The sequence below is a fragment of the Physeter macrocephalus genome, chromosome 1 (assembly GCF_002837175.3).
Source record: "Physeter macrocephalus isolate SW-GA chromosome 1, ASM283717v5, whole genome shotgun sequence".
NCBI lineage: Eukaryota > Metazoa > Chordata > Mammalia > Artiodactyla > Physeteridae > Physeter > Physeter macrocephalus.
The window spans coordinates 53380206-53398780 of NC_041214.2; the positions used below are offsets into that span (position 1 = coordinate 53380206).

The window sequence follows — 18575 nt, forward strand, 5'->3', positions numbered from 1 at the left end:
TTAAATGTTTCTTGCATTTTCTCTATTCTATTTCCAAGATTTTGGATCATCTGTACTATCATTATTCTGAATTCTTTTTCAGGTAGACTTCCTATTTCCTGTTCATTTGTTAGGTCTGGTGGGTTTTTACCTTGCTCCTTCATCTGCTGTGTGTTTTTCTTTCTTCTCATTTTGCTTATCTTACTGTGTTTGGGGGTCTCCTTTTTGCAGGCTGCAGGTTGGTAGTTCCCATTGTTTTTGGTGTCTGTCCCCAATGGCTAAAGTTGATTTATTGGGTTGTGTAGGCTTCCTGGTGGAGGGGACTAGTGCCTGTGTTCTGGTGGATGAGGGTGGATCTTGTGTTTCTGGTGGGCAGGTCCACGTCTGCTAGTGTGTTTTGGGGTGTCTCTGGCCTTATTATGATTTTAGGCAGCCTCTCTGCTGATGGGTAGGTTGTGTTCCTGTCTTACCAGTTGTTTGGCATAGGGTGTCCAGCACTGTAGCTTGCTGGTCATTGAGTGGAGCTGGGTCTTGGCGTTGAGATGGAGATCTCTGGGAGATTTTCGCCGTTTGATATTATGTGGAGCTGGGAGGTCTCTTGTGGACCAGTGACCTGAAGTTGGCTCTTCCACCTCAGAGGCACAGCCCTGACTACTGGCTGGAGCACCAAGAGCCTTTCATCCACACGGCTCAGAATAAAAGGGAGAAAAAGTAGAAAGAAAGAAAGAAAGAAAGGGATAAAATAAAATAAAGTAAGATAAAATAAAATAAAGTTATTAAAATAAAAAATAATTATTAAGAAAAAAATTTTTTTTAAGTAAAAACAAAAACAAAAAAACGGACGGACAGAACCCTAGGACAAATGGTGAAAGCAAAGCTATAGAGACAAAATCTCACACAGAAGCATACACATACACACTCACAAACAGAGGAAAAGGGGAAAAAATAGTATATCTTGCTCCCAAAGTCCACCTCCTCAATTTGGGATGATTCGTTGTCTATTCAGGCATTCCACAGATGCAGGGTACATCAAGTTGATTGTGGAATTTAATCTCCTGCTCCTGAGGCTGCTGGGAGAAATTTCCCTTTCTCTTCTTTGTTCGCACAGCTCCCGGGGTTCAGCTTTGGATTTGGCCACGCCTCTGCGTGTAGGTCGCCTGAGGGCGTCTGCTCTTTGCTCAGACAGGATGGGGTTAAAGGAGCGGCTGATTCGGGGGCTCTGGCTCACTCAGGCCGGGGGGAGGGAGGGGTAAGGATGCGGGGCGAGCCTGTGGTGGCAGAGGCCGGTGTGACGTTGCAGCAGCCTTAGGCGTGCCATGCATTCTCCCGGGGAAGTTGTCCCTGGATCACGGGACCCTGGCAGCGGCGGGCTGCACAGGCTCCCGGGAGGGGAGGTGTGGATAGTGACCTGTGCTCGCACATGGGCTTCTTGGTGGCTACAGCAGCAGCCTTAGCGTCCCATGGCTCCTGAGGCTGCTGGGAGAAATTTCCCTTTCTCTTCTTTGTTCGCACAGCTCCCGGGGTTCAGCTTTGGATTTGGCCACGCCTCTGCGTGTAGGTCGCCTGAGGGCGTCTGCTCTTTGCTCAGACAGGATGGGGTTAAAGGAGCGGCTGATTCGGGGGCTCTGGCTCACTCAGGCCGGGGGGAGGGAGGGGTAAGGATGCGGGGCGAGCCTGTGGTGGCAGAGGCCGGTGTGACGTTGCAGCAGCCTTAGGCGTGCCATGCATTCTCCCGGGGAAGTTGTCCCTGGATCACGGGACCCTGGCAGCGGCGGGCTGCACAGGCTCCCGGGAGGGGAGGTGTGGATAGTGACCTGTGCTCGCACATGGGCTTCTTGGTGGCTACAGCAGCAGCCTTAGCGTCCCATGCCTGTCTCTGGCGTCTGTGCTGTTAGCCGCGGCTCGCGCCCATCTCTGGAGCTCCTTTAAGCAGCGCTTTTAATCCCCTCTCCTCACGCACTGTGTCATAGAGTCCCAGGAGGTACTGCTTGCCCCCTACGGTGACGCTGACCTAGCTTGACTCCCCGAGAGGGCTGTCTCCACTTTCTTAAAATAAGGATCTTGTACCACCATGTGTGCTTCAGGTTTTTTTTTTCTTTTTAAAATAAGGATAGATTTTTAAAAATAATTATTTATTTTATTTTTGGCTGCATCGGGTCTTAGTTGTGGTGCGTGGGCTTCTCTTTGGTTGTGGTGGGCTCCAGCGAGTGCAAGCTCAGTAGTTGCAGAGCATGGGCTCTCTAGTCATGGCCCGTGGCTTCCAGAGTGCGTGGGCTCTGTAGTTGTGGCGCGTGGACTCCAGAGTGTCTGGGCTCTTTAATTGTGGCGCACGGGCTCTGTAGTTGCTGCGCACGTGCTTATTTGCCCTGCCAGGGGTTGAACCTGTGTCCCGTGCATTGGAAAGTGGATTCTTAACCACTGGACCACCAGGGAAGTCCCTGTGCTTCGGTTTTGTTGTGATGAGCAAATGAGAGTGTATGTGAGAACTCTGAAAATAGTCAGGGAGTTTGTACCTGTAAGGTGTTCATTAATAGTCTGTAGCAGAAGGGAGAATTGTTTTCTTTTGATCAAATTCATTTCATGTGCTTATGGAGCTTAGATTTTATAGAAGTCAGAGGTGGTATGATGTGATGGGAAATCCACTAGGTTGGGAGCCGGGAGTCTAGGTTCTGGTTCTGGCTCATTTTAGACAGGAGGTTAACCTCTGTGTCTCAGTTTTCTTCTCTGTAAAATTGTGGGTGTTGGACTGAAGCTGTATAGGCTCATTCTGACCCTGAGTTCTGTTGGGTAAAGCTGGGTTCTGCTGGTTGTTGGGTGGATCACTGAGAAGCAGATGATGCTCTCTGGTTTTACCACCTGTGCTTCTTCTCTGAGCAGTGAATTTGTCTAACTGAGCCCCACAGGATGTGGAGAGCTGTTTGCAGAGCCCTAAGGAGACCTGTGGGTGCTGGGTTGAAGGTTCTGTGCCGTCTTTTATTCCTTATATTCCTTGGTACAGGCTGGTAAAGGGAGGACAGTGAGAGGTAATCCTAGATGGGCAACTTGTGTCTAGAGACTCCTTCTTTCTCCCCCTCCCTATCAAATCCTTTGCCACTTATAACCTCTTTTTTTTTTTTTTTTTTTTTTTTTTGCGGTACGCGGGCCTGTCCCTGTCGTGGCCTCTCCCGTTGCGGAGCACAGGCTCCGGACAGGCCCAGCGGCCATGGCTCACGGGCCCAGCTGCTCCTCGGCACATGGGATCTTCCTGGACCGGGGCACGAACCCGCGTCCCCTGCATCGGCAGGCGGACTCTCAACCACTGCGCCACCGGGGAAGCCCATATAACCTCTTTCTTACTTTCAAATTCTCTTCAGTATTCCTTCTAGTTCTCTCCACAGTGGAGAATTTGAGAATTTTAGAGAATTTTAGAGCCAGGAAAGATCTGTGCCATCAGATCAAAGCCTCTGATTTTACACTTGGGAAAATTGAAGCCCTGAGAGGTTAAATTCCTTGACCAAGATCAATCAGCTTGTTACTGCCAGAAGTAGAACCCACGTCTACCGACTCTTTGCAGTTTTTCATATTATGTCAGCCAATTAAAGATTTCATTTACTAAGTTTTTTATTAAAAATTTTGAGAAGTGTACACTTTATTCACTGTTTATCCTGATTCACTTTAATGATACGAGGTCAGCATTAGTGAGTAGTGCTGAATACGTGAAGGAGAGTGAGTGGGCTGTGCTGTGGGAGGATTGGGGCCCTTGGGGCTGCCACAGGGTAGGAGCCAAGAGTTAGACTTGGGAAGGAATCAGAGGGAATCCATGAGGTGATCACAGAATCAGACTTTGCTTTTACGGTTTGTTCCCCCTGGCATCCATCAATAATTGGTGCTTAGACTGAATTAAGAAATTAGGACTAATTTGCTAGCTGGTCATCAGCTTTCTTCAGTCTATATTCTGATTATAAGACTAGATTAGTTTGTTCTAGTCTTTCCCCTCTAATATCCAACCTTTTACTGGGAAATAATATACAATAGTAATAGCGACTGCTGTTCGTTGAGTGCTTCCCAATGCACTTCCTTTCCTTCTGTCCTGATTTAGTAATTGTAGGCTTTTCATACATGTGTCTAGATGCCATCCCTTTAAGTTGCTAAGTATTTTGCTGTTAATGTAATGTGCTCCCTTTTAGGAACCTTCATTTTGGTTCTCTTTTTAAAAAATCTCTCTCTTTTTTTTATTATAGGGGGTATAACATGTATTCTTTCACTAGTCTGTGCCTTGGCCCTTGCTTACTTGGATCAGAGAGCAGAACGAATCCTTCATAAAGAACAAGGAAAAACAGGTTAGTCTAAATGCAAGAAAAAGTTAGGCTTTTAGGAATTATGGCCTTTTTGAGATAATTTACAATGAGGTAAATTCCTAGTGTAGTGTTGTAAACCCAGTGAGGCTTAGTACATGTTTATTAAATCTTTTTTTTTCCATTTAAAAATTTTTTTTAATTTTATATGGGCGTATAGTTTATTTAAATCTTTTATTTCCAAATCTGTTTCCACTTGTCTAAATTTTTGGATACTTTTTTTTTCCCCTTAAGCGGTTTTGGCAGAATTTACATTCTTTTTTTTTTTTTTTTTTTGTGGTACGCGGGCCTCTCACTGTTGTGGCCTCTCCCGTTGCGGAGCACAGGCTCCGGACGCGCAGGCTCAGCGGCCATGGCTCACGGGCCCAGCCACTCCGCGGCATGTGGGATCCTCCCAGACCGAGGCACGAACCCGTGTCCCCTGCATCGGCAGGCGGACTCTCAACCACTGCGCCACCAGGGAAGCCCAGAATTTACATTCTTGATTGTACTTTGTGTATTTGCAAAGTGATGAGTGTTTCTGGAAGAGAGAAAGAAAGTAGATACTAATCTTAGATTTTGCATTTTCTGTTGTCTTTTTAGGTTATCCGAGAAACTATGTTCTAGTGATTTACTGAGAAAAGTATTTTTTAACTGAATTGCAAAGGTTAATCACATGATAAAAGAAAAATAATCTTGACTTAGAAATGCAAAATTACACTGACAGCATCTTCCCTTTCTTCTGTAAGGTGAAGTTATCAAGTTAACTGATGTGAAGGACTTCTCCTTCCCCCTGTGGCTCATATTTATCATCTGTGTCAGCTATTATGTTGCTGTGTTCCCTTTCATTGGACTTGGGAAGTGAGTATTCTCTAGCATTCCGTTTTTGTTGGCTAAATTATAATGAGAATTCAGTCACATAAATGTAATTTTTTTAGGTATAAATTTTGCTTCTCTGTTATGGTTTATATTTTCACAGGAATTGTTTTACATCCTGGGACACAACTGATTTTCTTAGCTTAAGGTTTAGTGTTGGTTTAATACTTGTATTAGGTTTTTGAAGAAATACCTAAAACAGTTTTTGATACATAATATTGATTTACTTTAATGCTTGATTTTGGATTTGTATTCTTTTTTATTTCCTCTTTATTTCTTTGTTAGGAAGCCTCTTATTGAGAATGGAGACAGTGCTTTAGCTCGTAGTGACAGGGCATATCTCCATTTGTTAGGACCGCATTTCTGCCAGACTCAAATTCAGTGTTTAAATCAAATTCTTCTTTGCTTTATCTTTTACCTTCTCTCCATTTTCATGGGCAGCCACTTAAACAGAGCAGTGTGTGAGTGTGAGTGTGTTTGTTGAGATGCATCTTTGTAATTATAACCTTTAAATTCAGGCTGTCATTTTACAGTTTGAGACAAGAACCTTATGCATTATTTAGCAAAGAACCTGTCCAGTATTGCTTTTAAGGAAAAGAAGCCATCTTAATTCCTGTAGTAATACATTTGGGTTTCTGAAAATTTGTGTGTATTGTTTGCTGTACACGTAAAAGAGGAACAAATAGGTATCGATATATTTTATTTAGTTGGTGAAGTACTTACATAAATACTAAACCTTTAGCCAGTTGCTCAAAGATGGATATCAAATAAGGTGGGAAAGCAGTATAAAGAAGGGAAAGTTGACTAAACTTATTTTTATTCAGTTTTATTTTGCCCATATTTTTGAAAAACAGAATAGTTCTTTCTAAAGTGTCTGTTTTTCTTCCTCTCTCTTTTTATTTTAGAGTTTTCTTTACAGAGAAATTTGGATTTTCCTCCCAGGCAGCAAGTGCTATTAACAGGTATTCCATTAATTCTGTAAGTGCTTACTGTGTGCTTAGTGTGGGTCTTTAATTATAACCCAATGTTATAAGAGACAGAAAAGACGTATGTGAACTAACATCTACAGTGTGAAACAAAGTCTGTCTTGGGTCTTGATCCTGAATGGCCATCTTTGCATTAAGGGAAAACCAAAGAAGTCTTGGACCACTGTTTATATCTTTATATTTCCATTTACTGCTGACCATTTTAGAAGGATGTTAAATTAAATGAGCTAGGGTTTGCTTTACCTAATCATTTTAGGATTTAAGACTTTCTGGATTTTTAATTTTTTTTTTTCCTGTGATATATTTTACTAAATATCTTTTATATTTTCTGGGCAGTATTGTATATGTAATATCAGCTCCCATGTCCCCAATATTTGGACTTCTGGTGGATAAAACAGGAAAGAACATCATCTGGGTTCTGTGTGCAGTGGTGACCACTCTTGCTTCCCACATGATGCTGGCCTTCACTCTGTGGAACCCTTGGATTGCTATGGTAAAGTTGCTGCAAACACCTGGGGTGCTCAGGGCTTCAGGGAGGACTCTGTGCAGCATGTATCAGAAGCCAACGCTCAGCTCTTCTGATAGTAGTGCTTGTGACAGTGGGAAAAACAATGACAATTTCAGTTTCTACAGAATAGCTATTTTTAAAGTATATAAATATTAATCATTAATGCATAAGATGTTTTGGATTTCATTTGGCCTATATAATAGTACCCTCAATGCTCCTATAGAATTTGAAATAAAATAGTCTTATAAAAGCCAAATGCTTATTAGTTCTATTTATTTTTCAGTACTTCATTAAAAGAAGTCATTCCATCATAGGTGGCAAAAACATCTGTCAACCCAGTATCCATGATTTTGCATTCTTTTGTCTTTGACTCTTAGTAGGTCAAAAAGTAATAATGAATTCATCAAGTTTTTGTAATTGTTCTTCAGAATGTCATTTTTAAGACCACAGGCTAGGGGGCTTCCCTGGTGGCGCAGTGGTTGCGCGTCCGCCTGCTGATGCAGGGGAACCGGGTTCGCGCCCCAGTCTGGGAAGATCCCACATGCCGCGCTGGGCCTGCGCGCCCGGAGCCTGTGCCCCGCAACGAGAGGGGCCACAGCAGAGGGAAGCCCGCATACCACAAAAAAAAAAAAAAAAAAAAAGACCACAGGCCAAAGTGCTGGCATCTCTTACCTGTTAATAAAAGAATATCTTGAACATATATATTTGTGCACTTCGTTAGAATTCTCTAGGACAGATTCCTAGAAGTAGAAATGCTAGAGCAGAGGCTTTGCACAGTTAACATTTTGATAGATACTATGAAACCTCTCCTCTAATAACTTTCTACCCATTTATAGCTTTACCAATAATACATGAATGTGTTTGTTCTTTAGTATCCTTGCCATTGTTAGACGTTGGCATTATTTTAATTGTTGCCAATCTGATAAATGATCTTATTTTAACTTAAATCATAAGGCTTCTTCTTTAATTGAAGAAAAAGTTAGCATTAGGTGATGTTTATCAAGCAGTGGTTATTGCTGGTCCTCTGCTTGGCTCTCCAGTTGGGTGGTGATGACCCAGAAGTAAGATAATGGACTGTTGGCGTGATGTTACCTTGCTTGCTTAATTTGTAATTCTTAATGAATACTGGGAAATTAGCTTGCCTGAAACATTGGTAATGACTGTTTGCAAATTAGCTTTATTTTCTTGTTTGGTCTTTGACTGCGCCCTGGGCCCAGCCAGTTATGTATTCATATAATATAAAATGGTTAAGACAGTGTTGTGTCTATTTGTCCCTAGAGGGATACTGTTAGAGAGGCCCAAGACCATTTTGTGTTGAATATGAGTTTTTAGCCTAATTATTTTGCAACACAATTTGCATAGATATTCATATATTAGTTATTATGTCACTCTTGCTAATCTGCATCAAAAGAAAATCACCTTTTGGTAAATATAAGTCTTCTTTACTCTTTTCCGTATTGCTTTCTATAGTGTCTCCTGGGACTCTCCTACTCGTTGCTTGCCTGTGCATTGTGGCCAATGGTGGCGTTTGTAGTTCCCGAACATCAACTGGGAACTGCATATGGCTTGTAAGTGTTTGCACTGTGGATCATATAATGTCTCTCTCTGCTGTGTCAATTTAATTATCTTATAAAACTCCAGGTCTCCTGAATCTAGTCGTCTTCAGGCTTTTGGGACAGCTCTGAACCTGGAAATAACCAGAAAATCAGTTAATCTATTTGTATTATTATTATTGTGGCAAAAAAAATGCTCCAAGCCTCCAGCAAGAGAGCTGGTGATAAGCTACCCCGTGAGAGGTCATTGCTGACGTGACCGTCCCACCGCCCGTTTAGCTGAGGGCTTCTCAGTGAGAAGTTGAGTTCCCATCTCTAGCACAAAAGGCCGAACAGGGAAACCACATCTCTGGTTGGTATTCACTTAGCCCTTGGATTCATTCAGCGGGAAGGTGTTGAGTTCAGACTGTACTTGCTAAGGCAAACTCCCTTGCCTTTGAGCCTAACGTTTAGTAGTAGAAACAGTCGTGGGATTAAAGAAATAAATCTAATCAGGTCATTCCTGGTTGAAAACCTTCTTAACACGAATAGTATGTGGTTTATAGATACTAATATTTATAGTGAATTGGTACTTTGTGTGTGAAGACTTTAGAATTGAAATGTTTGTTTTTTTAAAATTTCTTAAATTGTAGCATGCAGTCCATTCAGAATCTTGGGTTGGCAGTCATTTCCATCATTGCTGGCATGATATTGGATACTTGGGGATATCTGTTTTTAGAAGTTTTCTTCATTGCCTGTGTTTCTTGTAAGTGCGCCACCTGGCAACATTTAGTTTCTTTTAATATGCAGCAGAATGTTCTCATTTATACTTTTAGGTTTTTGTTGTTATTGTTCTTTTTTCCCCTTTTTTAAACCAAATCCCTAAGATGTATCATTCAGATTTGCCTAATTCTTAGCCTGTGCATCAGTTTCTCAGCTGGTAACTTTTTAGTTTTCTGAAGATTCACAGGAATTTTTCAGGAGATTCCTATTCTTAAAGACAGCAATGGAATCTGCTCTATATTCTGTTTTAAATATTTATGTTTTTTTAATGGTAAATGTCATGTTATGTATTTTTAATTATAATGGAAAAAAGAATGTAGTATGGATACATGTTACAATATGAGTGAACATTAAAAACATCCTTAGTGAAAAAAGCCATACAGAACAGGCCCCCCAGATCCCATACTCATCTTGTCTGTTTTATAAATATTTATGGTTGTTAAAAAACACTTTCCTCTTTAAAGTGGAACCATTTGAAGGGTCCTGAGTATGTCCCTGGTGTGAATGTGTGGACATTAGTGTGGCTTAGGTGTGAGCGCTCATTGTTTACTCATTAGTCTATTTTGAATTGTTTTTATTCTTAGTCCTGTTATTTAATTTTTACCTGTAATGATTCATTGGTTAAAAATAGGAAGCATTAGGAAACTGCTGAAAACTACAAAAATAAATCAGTATTTTTTCACTGTGTTCGCCTTACACATCAATTGTGTTCATCTGAAAAAAAAGTTCATATAACATATCAGATGTCTTTTTTTTTTTTTTTTTTTTTGCGGTACGCGGCCCTCTCACTTTTGGGCCCTCTCCCATTGTGGAGCACAGGCTCTGGCAACGACATATCAGATGTCTTTTTTTTTTTTTTTTTTTTGCGGTACGCGGGCCTCTCACTGTTGTGGCCTCTCCCATTGTGGAGCACAGGCTCTGGACACGAAGTCTCAGTGGCCATGGCTCACGGGCCTAGCCACTCCGCGGCATGTGGGATCTTCCCGAACCGGGACACAAACCCATGTTCCCTGCATCAGCAGGCGGACTCTCAACCACTGCGCCACCAGGGAGGCCCTCAGATGTCTTTTATACTTCGATAAATTGTGTTTAAAATGGCAAGCCCGAGTGATGATTTTATCCGACTTCATTTTCATTTACAGGAATAAAGACTGTCTATACTTGAGGTGTGGTATTTGCAGATGATTGCTTATGAATAATAGCCTAAATGCATTTTATTATCTCATAATTTTAGAAATTAGCACATCAAATTTTAAAAATATATTATTAAATAGTGGGCCATATACAAATTCATAGTACTAGGTTGTGAAAGTGTTTTTGTCTATTTTTGATGCTGCAATGTGTGGTTTAATCTCTGTCACCGGTTCCTTATAAATTTGGTTCTCAAACCAAACACCACTCCATTTAGAAAGGTTTTTGTTGACGTATTAAAGTAAGTTAAGTGTGCCACACTTGTTAAAGTGAAAAACCAAGTACCTGACTTTCTGAGGCCTTTACTGGTCTGGGTTTCTGGGAGTTTAATGACCACATTTTAATATTTGGTTAATTTTTAAAATGAACATGGCGTTTTCAGACCTAAAACCCCCAAAGGATTACTTCTATTTGGCTCTCTGTTAAAACATAAACAGTCTAGCAGCTGGCAGGGTTTTGGGGAAGTGCTGGGAACTACCAGTATTACAAAGGGAGAGGAAAGAGAAAAGATCCGTGGGTGGGTTGGCCCCTTCTCCTGGGGGCAGAGGGGTCTCAGTTTCTCTTTTTCTGTCCCTGCCATCCCTGGGCTCAGGTTTTAAAAATATATTTCTCATGGAGAAAATGGTGTGTACTTAGTGCTTTTTAGAAAATAATGTGAAGAGTGTTTTCATTTTTAAATGCTAGTTAATAAAGATTTGATTTTCTAAGCTTTACTTTGTAATTATGATTACATAGGAATCATTGGGAAAAAGTACGTGTTTTTAAGGACCTTATGTTTTTTTCATTTCCAGTCTCACTTTTATCTGTGGTCTTACTCTACTTGGTGAATCGTGCCCAAGGTAAGTAGAAGTTCTGGTATTTTCTTCTTAAACCACAGTGGATCATCTTTTATTTTTTTTTTAATTAAATTAAATTTATTTTATTTTTGGCTGCGTTGGGTCTTTGCTGCTGCACGCAGGCTCTCTCTAGTTGCGGCGAGCGGGGGCTACTCTTTATTGCGGTGTGCGGGCTTCTCATTGTGGTGGCTTCTCTTGTTGTGGAGCACGGACTCTAGGCATGCGGGCTTCAGTAGTTGCAGCACATGGGCTCGGTAGTTTTGTAATTATGATTACATAGGAATCATTGGGAAAAAGTACGTGTTTTTAAGGACCTTATGTTTTTTTCATTTCCAGTCTCACTTTTATCTGTGGTCTTACTCTACTTGGTGAATCGTGCCCAAGGTAAGTAGAAGTTCTGGTATTTTCTTCTTAAACCACAGTGGATCATCTTTTATTTTTTTTTTTAATTAAATTAAATTTATTTTATTTTTGGCTGCGTTGGGTCTTTGCTGCTGCACGCAGGCTCTCTCTAGTTGCGGCGAGCGGGGGCTACTCTTTATTGCGGTGTGCGGGCTTCTCATTGTGGTGGCTTCTCTTGTTGTGGAGCACGGACTCTAGGCATGCGGGCTTCAGTAGTTGCAGCACATGGGCTCGGTAGTTGTGGCTCACGGGCTCTAGAGTGCAGGCTCAGTAGCTGTGGCACACGGGCTTAGTTGCTCCGTGGCATGTGGGATCTTCCCGGACCAGGGCTCAAACCCGTGTCCCCTGCATTGGCAGGCAGATTCTTAATGACTGCACCACCAGGGAAGCTCACAGTGGATCATCTTATGGGGCTCCTGGATTGTCTCTATCCAGGAGAGGCTTTATTTCATGTAATAACATTCTGTTCATAGTGATGAAATACATTTTACTTCATAGCATATAACTATGTATTTTGGACCTTCCCATTTATTAAAATCGTTGTCATGTTCTTTCTGGCCAGTTCAATTTAAGTTTTGTAATATAAAATTTTAGATGTTCTTTTTATATTAGCAGAAGGTCATATTAGTATGACTTCTAAAAAAATAACCTAAAGCCCTTCCTATGTTATTGTCTTATATTTTTAAAAAATGAGAAGTAAACACATTTATAGCTGCAGTTTGCATTTTAAGGTTGAAAGTGTTTAATATAGAATGAGAAATTATAGATATTTTCCATTTGCTAATATCTACTACATTTATTTTTACTTTTTTTGTTATTTATAAGATTTTGATATTACCTTTATTAATTTTTCTAAACTGGCTTGCCCCCTAAGTGTTGTCATGTATTTAGAAGAATGAATGAACGCTTTTTAAATAATTTTAGGTCATTTACTTTAATGCCTCTTAATTTTCACTATTATTGAATATTGATACAGTGTCCCAAAGAACAAAACCTCGAACAATACATAAGTCCAAATTTTTTTTAAAAATGCTAACATTAAGGAGTGATTATTTGTATCATATAAGGATTCTTAAAAAACATTTATTCCCCCTTGGGAAGTTTCCAGGAGATAAACTATTTCTTTCTCACCTTCCATAGCCTCTTTTGTTACTTAAAGGCATTTGTATGTGTGTGTGTGTACGCATGTGCATGTTTGAATTTTACTTACGATAGTTGTGTTGAAAAGAGTCTATGCTTATTTGTATTTTAGGTGGGAACCTAAATTATTCTGCAAGACAAAGGGAAGAAATAAAACTTTCTCATGCAGAGTAAGTATTGAAAGAAAGAAAATTTGTCTTTATTATGAAAATCTTAAAACAGTAGCATTTTATTTCAAGATATTGGGTTTAGACATTTAAGAAATTAGTCTTTTTCTTAAGTTTTGAGAGCCAACGATTATCTCTGGGACTACTGTAACATAATTTTTCTTTGTGTTAGAAAAATTTTAAAGGGTGGATATCAAAGGTTAAAATGAAGGGGATAAAGAACAAATTGGGCTTTAACTTGCCTTCTGAGAGGAGAGAGAGAGAGACCTGCAGTATTTGTAATTTATTGGAGGAAAGGTCTTTGTCCTGACTTCCTGTGCTGGGCTCACCCTTCCATTCTTTCTCGTATTTTCTTTTTCTTAACTAGTTGAGATAATCTTTTATTTTCTTCTGGTACTAACATGCCATTATGTGTTCTCTGACTCACTTGGAACAATTAAAGTATATAGTGTGGGGTTTAAGTTAAATTAATTTTTTCCATGAGTGCATGCTAAAGCATAGTAGTGATTCTATTTCTTGTTGTTATTTCTAGTTTTTTAGACATTGTATTTTTTATGATTTAAAAAATTTATTTGTAAATATATACCACTTGACTGTAAGTTTTATGAATTTTGAGTAGGTTAAAATCCGGTAAAACAAGGCTGTGTTTTCTGGGGCTTGATTCTTGGCCATCTCAAATTCTCTTTTCACATAGTAATTCTACTATAAACAAATGTTGTTAAAATCATGTTTAAGAAGGATTTTTGAAGTCAGAGATACCCAACATGCCATGTGTTAAGTAAACAAAAGGTAAAAATGCAAATATAATATCCTAATTTTATTCAAGAAAAAAAATATGTAGGCATGTGTATTTCTTAAATCCATTACTTATATATAATAGAAAAAATGCTGAAAGAAAAATCCCCAATATTAACAATTCCATTTGAATGGTATGGTTAGAAGAGTTTATTTTTTTCTTGGCGTTTTTATATTTTGCAAATTTTCTACGTCGATCCTCTATTACTTTTATGATCAAGAGGAGTGAAAATATTATCCAGCAGAATGTGTAACTTAATATTTGGCACTGCATGTTTTATAGTGTTTATGGTTTTCATTTTGTGATAATGGGGTTTCATGTTTTTTTTCCTCCCTTTTTTGATAATGTATTGCATTGTGTTTTGCAGGTGAGAAGTTTAAATGACTGTGTCATGAGAATGGGCTGCACACATCATTGGTTTGAAAACCTCCAATTTTTTTTTCTTTTAATTTAGAGTTTAGTTGTTAGGAAAAATAATGGTCTGGAGAATTATTATATTTATATTTTGAATATATCTAATTTAAAGTATAACTGTGAGGACTATTTTAGCCTGTGTCTTTTGTATTGCTGAAGAATTCTGCTTTGGAATAGGCTCATCAATGATGAAGTTTAGAAAATTGCATCTGGTACATGCAGGTGATTTTGAGTAAGGATAGTAAATAATGGAAATCTTTGGATCTTGTATTGAGATAATTTTCACAAAGTGTATCTTAGGGATATGGCCTTTAATCTTAAAGCAAAGAAAAAGCTTTTGAGGGATTAGAAAGGATATTTTATAGAGAATAAACAGTGGCATTTTAATAGGCATTCCCTTTTGTAATAGGGAATATTTGAAAGATATTTTTATGAAGTCTCATTTCTACAAATAGCAGATTGTGTTCTGCTCTCTTTAGTTACCAGAGGTTGCTGAGCAGTGACCCTTTTGAGCTTCTTTATTTCTCTGTTACTGAGGACCCTAATCCCTTAGGGACATAATTTTGTGGTACAAACTTTCTGTACGGTTTTTCTCATAGTCCAATTAATTACTAAAAAACGTCCTGTAAATTATGATAATTGCATATCTACAAGGATAAATAAAAACACTGCAAAAGGAATACTTGATGTCTTTTACCTTTTTATTTAAAAAAAATATTAAAACACTGATTTTAACTCTTATTTATGTGGAAAATTATCTCTATAAGAAAATCTAAGTTGGAATAAAGAAAATTTGACTAATTACAGTCATTGAAAGATTACAGGAGTAGTTTTTTTTTTCCAGACTAGGACCTTGAGTAACATTTATGTTTTTTGCATTAAATAAAATATGGATATGAAATTTTTCTGACAAACTTAAACACTTTTTAGTTGACTTAGTCTTGTCATATTACATATTAAAGTCAAGGAATTTATATGTTTTGCTTTCTGTGGACATGCAGATATTTTAGACAGCAACTATTTTATGTATTTAGCTGATTATAGTGTTTGAAAGTACATGGCCTAACATTGTAAGTTTAAAAGTTCTAGAGCAACTTGAAAGTGCATTCCTTATTCAGGGTAAGTTTATTTACATCCATTTTTCTGGTTCACAGTTTATTGTGTCATTATTCAGTTGTTAGTTCTCTAGGCTTTGACTGCCATGTGACTGTTCTGGCCCATGGCTATTGAAAGTTGGCCTTACCAGCTGGGAAAAGTTTGCTGCTGTGGAGGGCCTGTGTGGTCTGGCCCTGCCTTACTCTTTTCACTATCTCTCTGTGCCTCAGCTACAGTGAGCTGCTTACATTTTTTCAAATTGGTCATGTTCCTTCCCTTCTCAGGGGCTTTGTCCATGCTGCTCCCTTTGCTTAGAATATTTTATCCAGGGTTCTCTACAACCTGGTTTCACAGGATTTACAACAGAAAACTTTAGCTCCAACTCAGAATCATTCTTCCTGTGGAAGCTCTTCCGGACCCTTCAGGCTCTATCAGGTTCTTCTAAAATTCCTGTGATCTTTGAAAAACCCTGGACTTTTCCTTCTAAGCTTACCTCTGCTTTTAATGAAGAATTTGTTTTGAGGTATGTGGGGTCTCTGTCTCTTCCTTTAGGTTGTAAGCTCCATGAGGGCAGGAACTGTGTCTGTCATGTTGATAATGATTGTGTTGATAGAGCCTAGTGCAAATTAGGCACAAAATAAATATTTTTTGAATGATGGATAAATAAAATGGAGAGTAATTTGGAATAACCTTTTTGGAGGGTAAATTGGCAATATGAATAAAAAGACCTAAAAAGCAGGATGGTGGTGGCCCGCATGTCTTTTGACTTAGCACTTCCATTTCTAATAATTTAAGGAAACCATCAGACAAATATACACATAAATATATTTTAAGACTGTATCTTCATTGCAAGGTTGTTTATAACAGCCTAATATAGGAAACGACCATTTGTTAGGTATGTTGTATGATTTGCTTAAAGTGGAAGATTGAGCAGTCTTTACATGGTTTCATTAGAGAGCATTTTGATGTGGAATGGTGGCATTATTATGTGGACGATTCAGAGTGCTGTTGTTTTTGTAAAAACAAACACAAACATGTCTGAAGGATATGTACCTGAATGTCTCTGGGTGCTGACTTATTTTTTTCTTATTTGTATTTTCTAATTTTTCAACAGTAAATACTTACTGTATAATAAGAGTTAAAAAATCCCACAAAGAACCAAATTCAACAGAAATTTAAGTGCTACTGTTTGAAGAAAGTGATAGTGTTCAGAAGGGACAGAGGTAATAGGTAGTGTTTTCCAAAGAAATTTCGGAATGTAGGTGGGAGTTAAACAGGCCCTGAGGGAGAAAAAGAATTTGCATTGACAGGAAGGAAATTGAATGTGAAGGGAACCACAGGTGAAAAAAACTATAGAAAATGGAGGATAAACGCACTTATATTTTGGTCCCAGTGGTAGCAGAGAGCAGCTTCAAGTTGTCTGCAAGATGTCCATGATTTCTGGAATGACTCAGCCTCAGCCTCAGCCCCCTTGGCTTCTGCCATTTGCAGGTTCTTGGAGCTCTGCGCAGAGATTTGCTGCCTTGAGGGCAATGGGGAAAACTTTGGTGTTTTGTAAGAAATACTGAAAAGTTCTTGACATCATACAGGCAGGACAGACAGCCAAACTTACTACAAAATCATTAGTACTTATACCCTTGAGGTGTTCTTATATATGGTCATGCACTCAAGTGAATGTGTCCTCTTCTTGGTGGACCTTTATCAGTCGCACTTCTTGGTAGCTACCTTGCCCAACTTACTTTGCTCCCTGGACTGACTTTTTTTCCCACATAGGTTTGACTGCAAATCAGTTGTGTAATGAAAATCAGTGGACTTATGAGGCATTCCCTTTGGGATTTGCATCTACTTTTTAGGAGTTTGTCTTTTTTGTTTCTTTGAAGAGGATGGCTTTCAGTGCTGTCTCCTAAGATTTAGTAGGGTAGTAGCTTTCCGTGCTTCCATTTCCTGATTAGCAAAATGGAATATCACTAGAGTTCCTTCTATACCACTCATGTTCTTAATTTATGAAACATATAAGTATGGTTAATTGCCATGTGTTAGATATGTATTCATTGAGGGATGACCTAAAACACTGTCTAGAGAAATAGCTATCCATTCCTTGCATTCAGTTGATGGCTTGGACAGGATGGGCCCTCTTAGGATCGCGTTCAGATTCCTTTGGGCTTTGGCAAGCCAATGAAGCATGCTCGGACATTTCTAGGATACAGTGGGTTGTTCAGAAACGGCCAAAATTGTGGGCTGGTGAGAGTTTCAGGCTTCTTGCCAGGCTCATTCCAACCCCCTCCCCCCTGCTTCTCCCCAGATATTGAGGCTGGTTCATTTTCCCAAGGAAAATCTGATTATTTCCAGGGTCTGTGTCGTATCACCTTCAGGTAGTTTTTAACCATTCAAAGCAGACCCTATCTGCCCTGAGTAAATAAAAGTATCAGGACAAAAGGCGGATCCCTCTCCCCCTTTGCCACCCCAGTGGAGCCCAGATTTTACGGGCTACAGTGGACAAGACGTGGTCAAACGGTTGATGGAGTGAGGTGGGAGGAGGATGAGAGGGAGAGGAGAGAGGGTGGGTTTGAGCTGGCAGCCACAGGGCTGGGAGAGCTGGGATGGGAGAATCAGCTGCAAGGGGAACAGGGCCTATATGAGCAGCAGGAAGCCTGGCCTGGGACTTGGAGGTGGTGGGGAGGTAGGCCTGGAGACGGGCCATCAATGGAGCAAAGACAGCCTCTTCAATAGTGGTGCTGGGAAAACTGGACAGCTACATGGAAAAGAATGAAACTAGAACACTCCCTAACACCATACACAAAAATAAACTAAAAATGGATTAGAGACCTAACTGTAAGGCCAGACACTATCAAACTCTTAGAGGAAAACATAGGCAGAACACTCTATGACATACATCACAGCAAGATCCTTTTTGACCCACCTCCAAGAGAAATGGAAATAAAAACAAAAATAAACAAATGGGACCTAATGAAACTTAAAAGCTTTTGCACAGCAAAGGAAACCATAAACAAGATGAAAAGGCAACCCTCAGAATGGGAGAAAATATTTGCAAATGAAGCAACTGACAAAGGATTAATCTCCAAAATATTGAGCATTCAGCTCAATATCTAAAAAACAACCCACCAAAAATGGGCAGAAGACCTAAATAGACATTTCTCCTAAGAAGATATACAGATTGCCAACAAACACATGAAAGGATGCTCAACATCATTAATCATTAGAGAAATGCAAATCAAAACTACAATGAGGTATCACCTCACACGGTCAGAATGGCCATCATCAAAAGATCTACAAACAATAAATGCTGGAGAGGGTGTGGAGAAAAGGGAACCCTCTTGCACTGTTGGTGGGAATGTAAATTGATACAGCCATTGTGGAGAACAGTATGGAGGTGCCTTAAAAAACTAAAATTAGAACTACCATATGACCCAACAATCCCACTACTGGGCATATACCCTGAGAAAATGGTAATTCGAAGAGTCATGTACCACAATGTTCATTGCAGCACTATTTACAATAGCCAGGACATGGAAGCAACCTAAGTGTCCATTGATAGA

At 39.5% G+C, this 18575-nt stretch overlaps 1 protein-coding gene across 2 annotated transcripts in view; it reads left to right on the forward strand.

Annotated features, from left to right (window-relative positions):
• MFSD1 (major facilitator superfamily domain containing 1) overlaps window positions 1-14603 on the forward strand; it is a 31414-nt gene extending 16811 nt beyond the window's left edge. Inside the window, exons 8-17 of one of the 2 annotated variants that reach the window (XR_008616415.1) lie at window positions 4200-4298; window positions 5042-5153; window positions 6074-6130; window positions 6491-6647; window positions 8133-8230; window positions 8848-8960; window positions 9893-10143; window positions 11341-11388; window positions 12659-12716; window positions 13877-14603. Coding sequence is in view for 1 of the 2 variants with exons in the window: in XM_028490531.2 (XP_028346332.1) it covers window positions 4200-4298; window positions 5042-5153; window positions 6074-6130; window positions 6491-6647; window positions 8133-8230; window positions 8848-8960; window positions 10960-11007; window positions 12659-12720 (746 nt within the window). In the remaining variant the exon portion in view is untranslated. Of the gene's footprint in view, window positions 1-4199; window positions 4299-5041; window positions 5154-6073; window positions 6131-6490; window positions 6648-8132; window positions 8231-8847; window positions 8961-9892; window positions 10144-10959; window positions 11008-11340; window positions 11389-12658; window positions 12721-13876 lie in introns of those variants that run through there. The other variant, XM_028490531.2, reaches the window with a different exon arrangement.
• Window positions 14604-18575: the final 3972 nt, after the last annotated feature.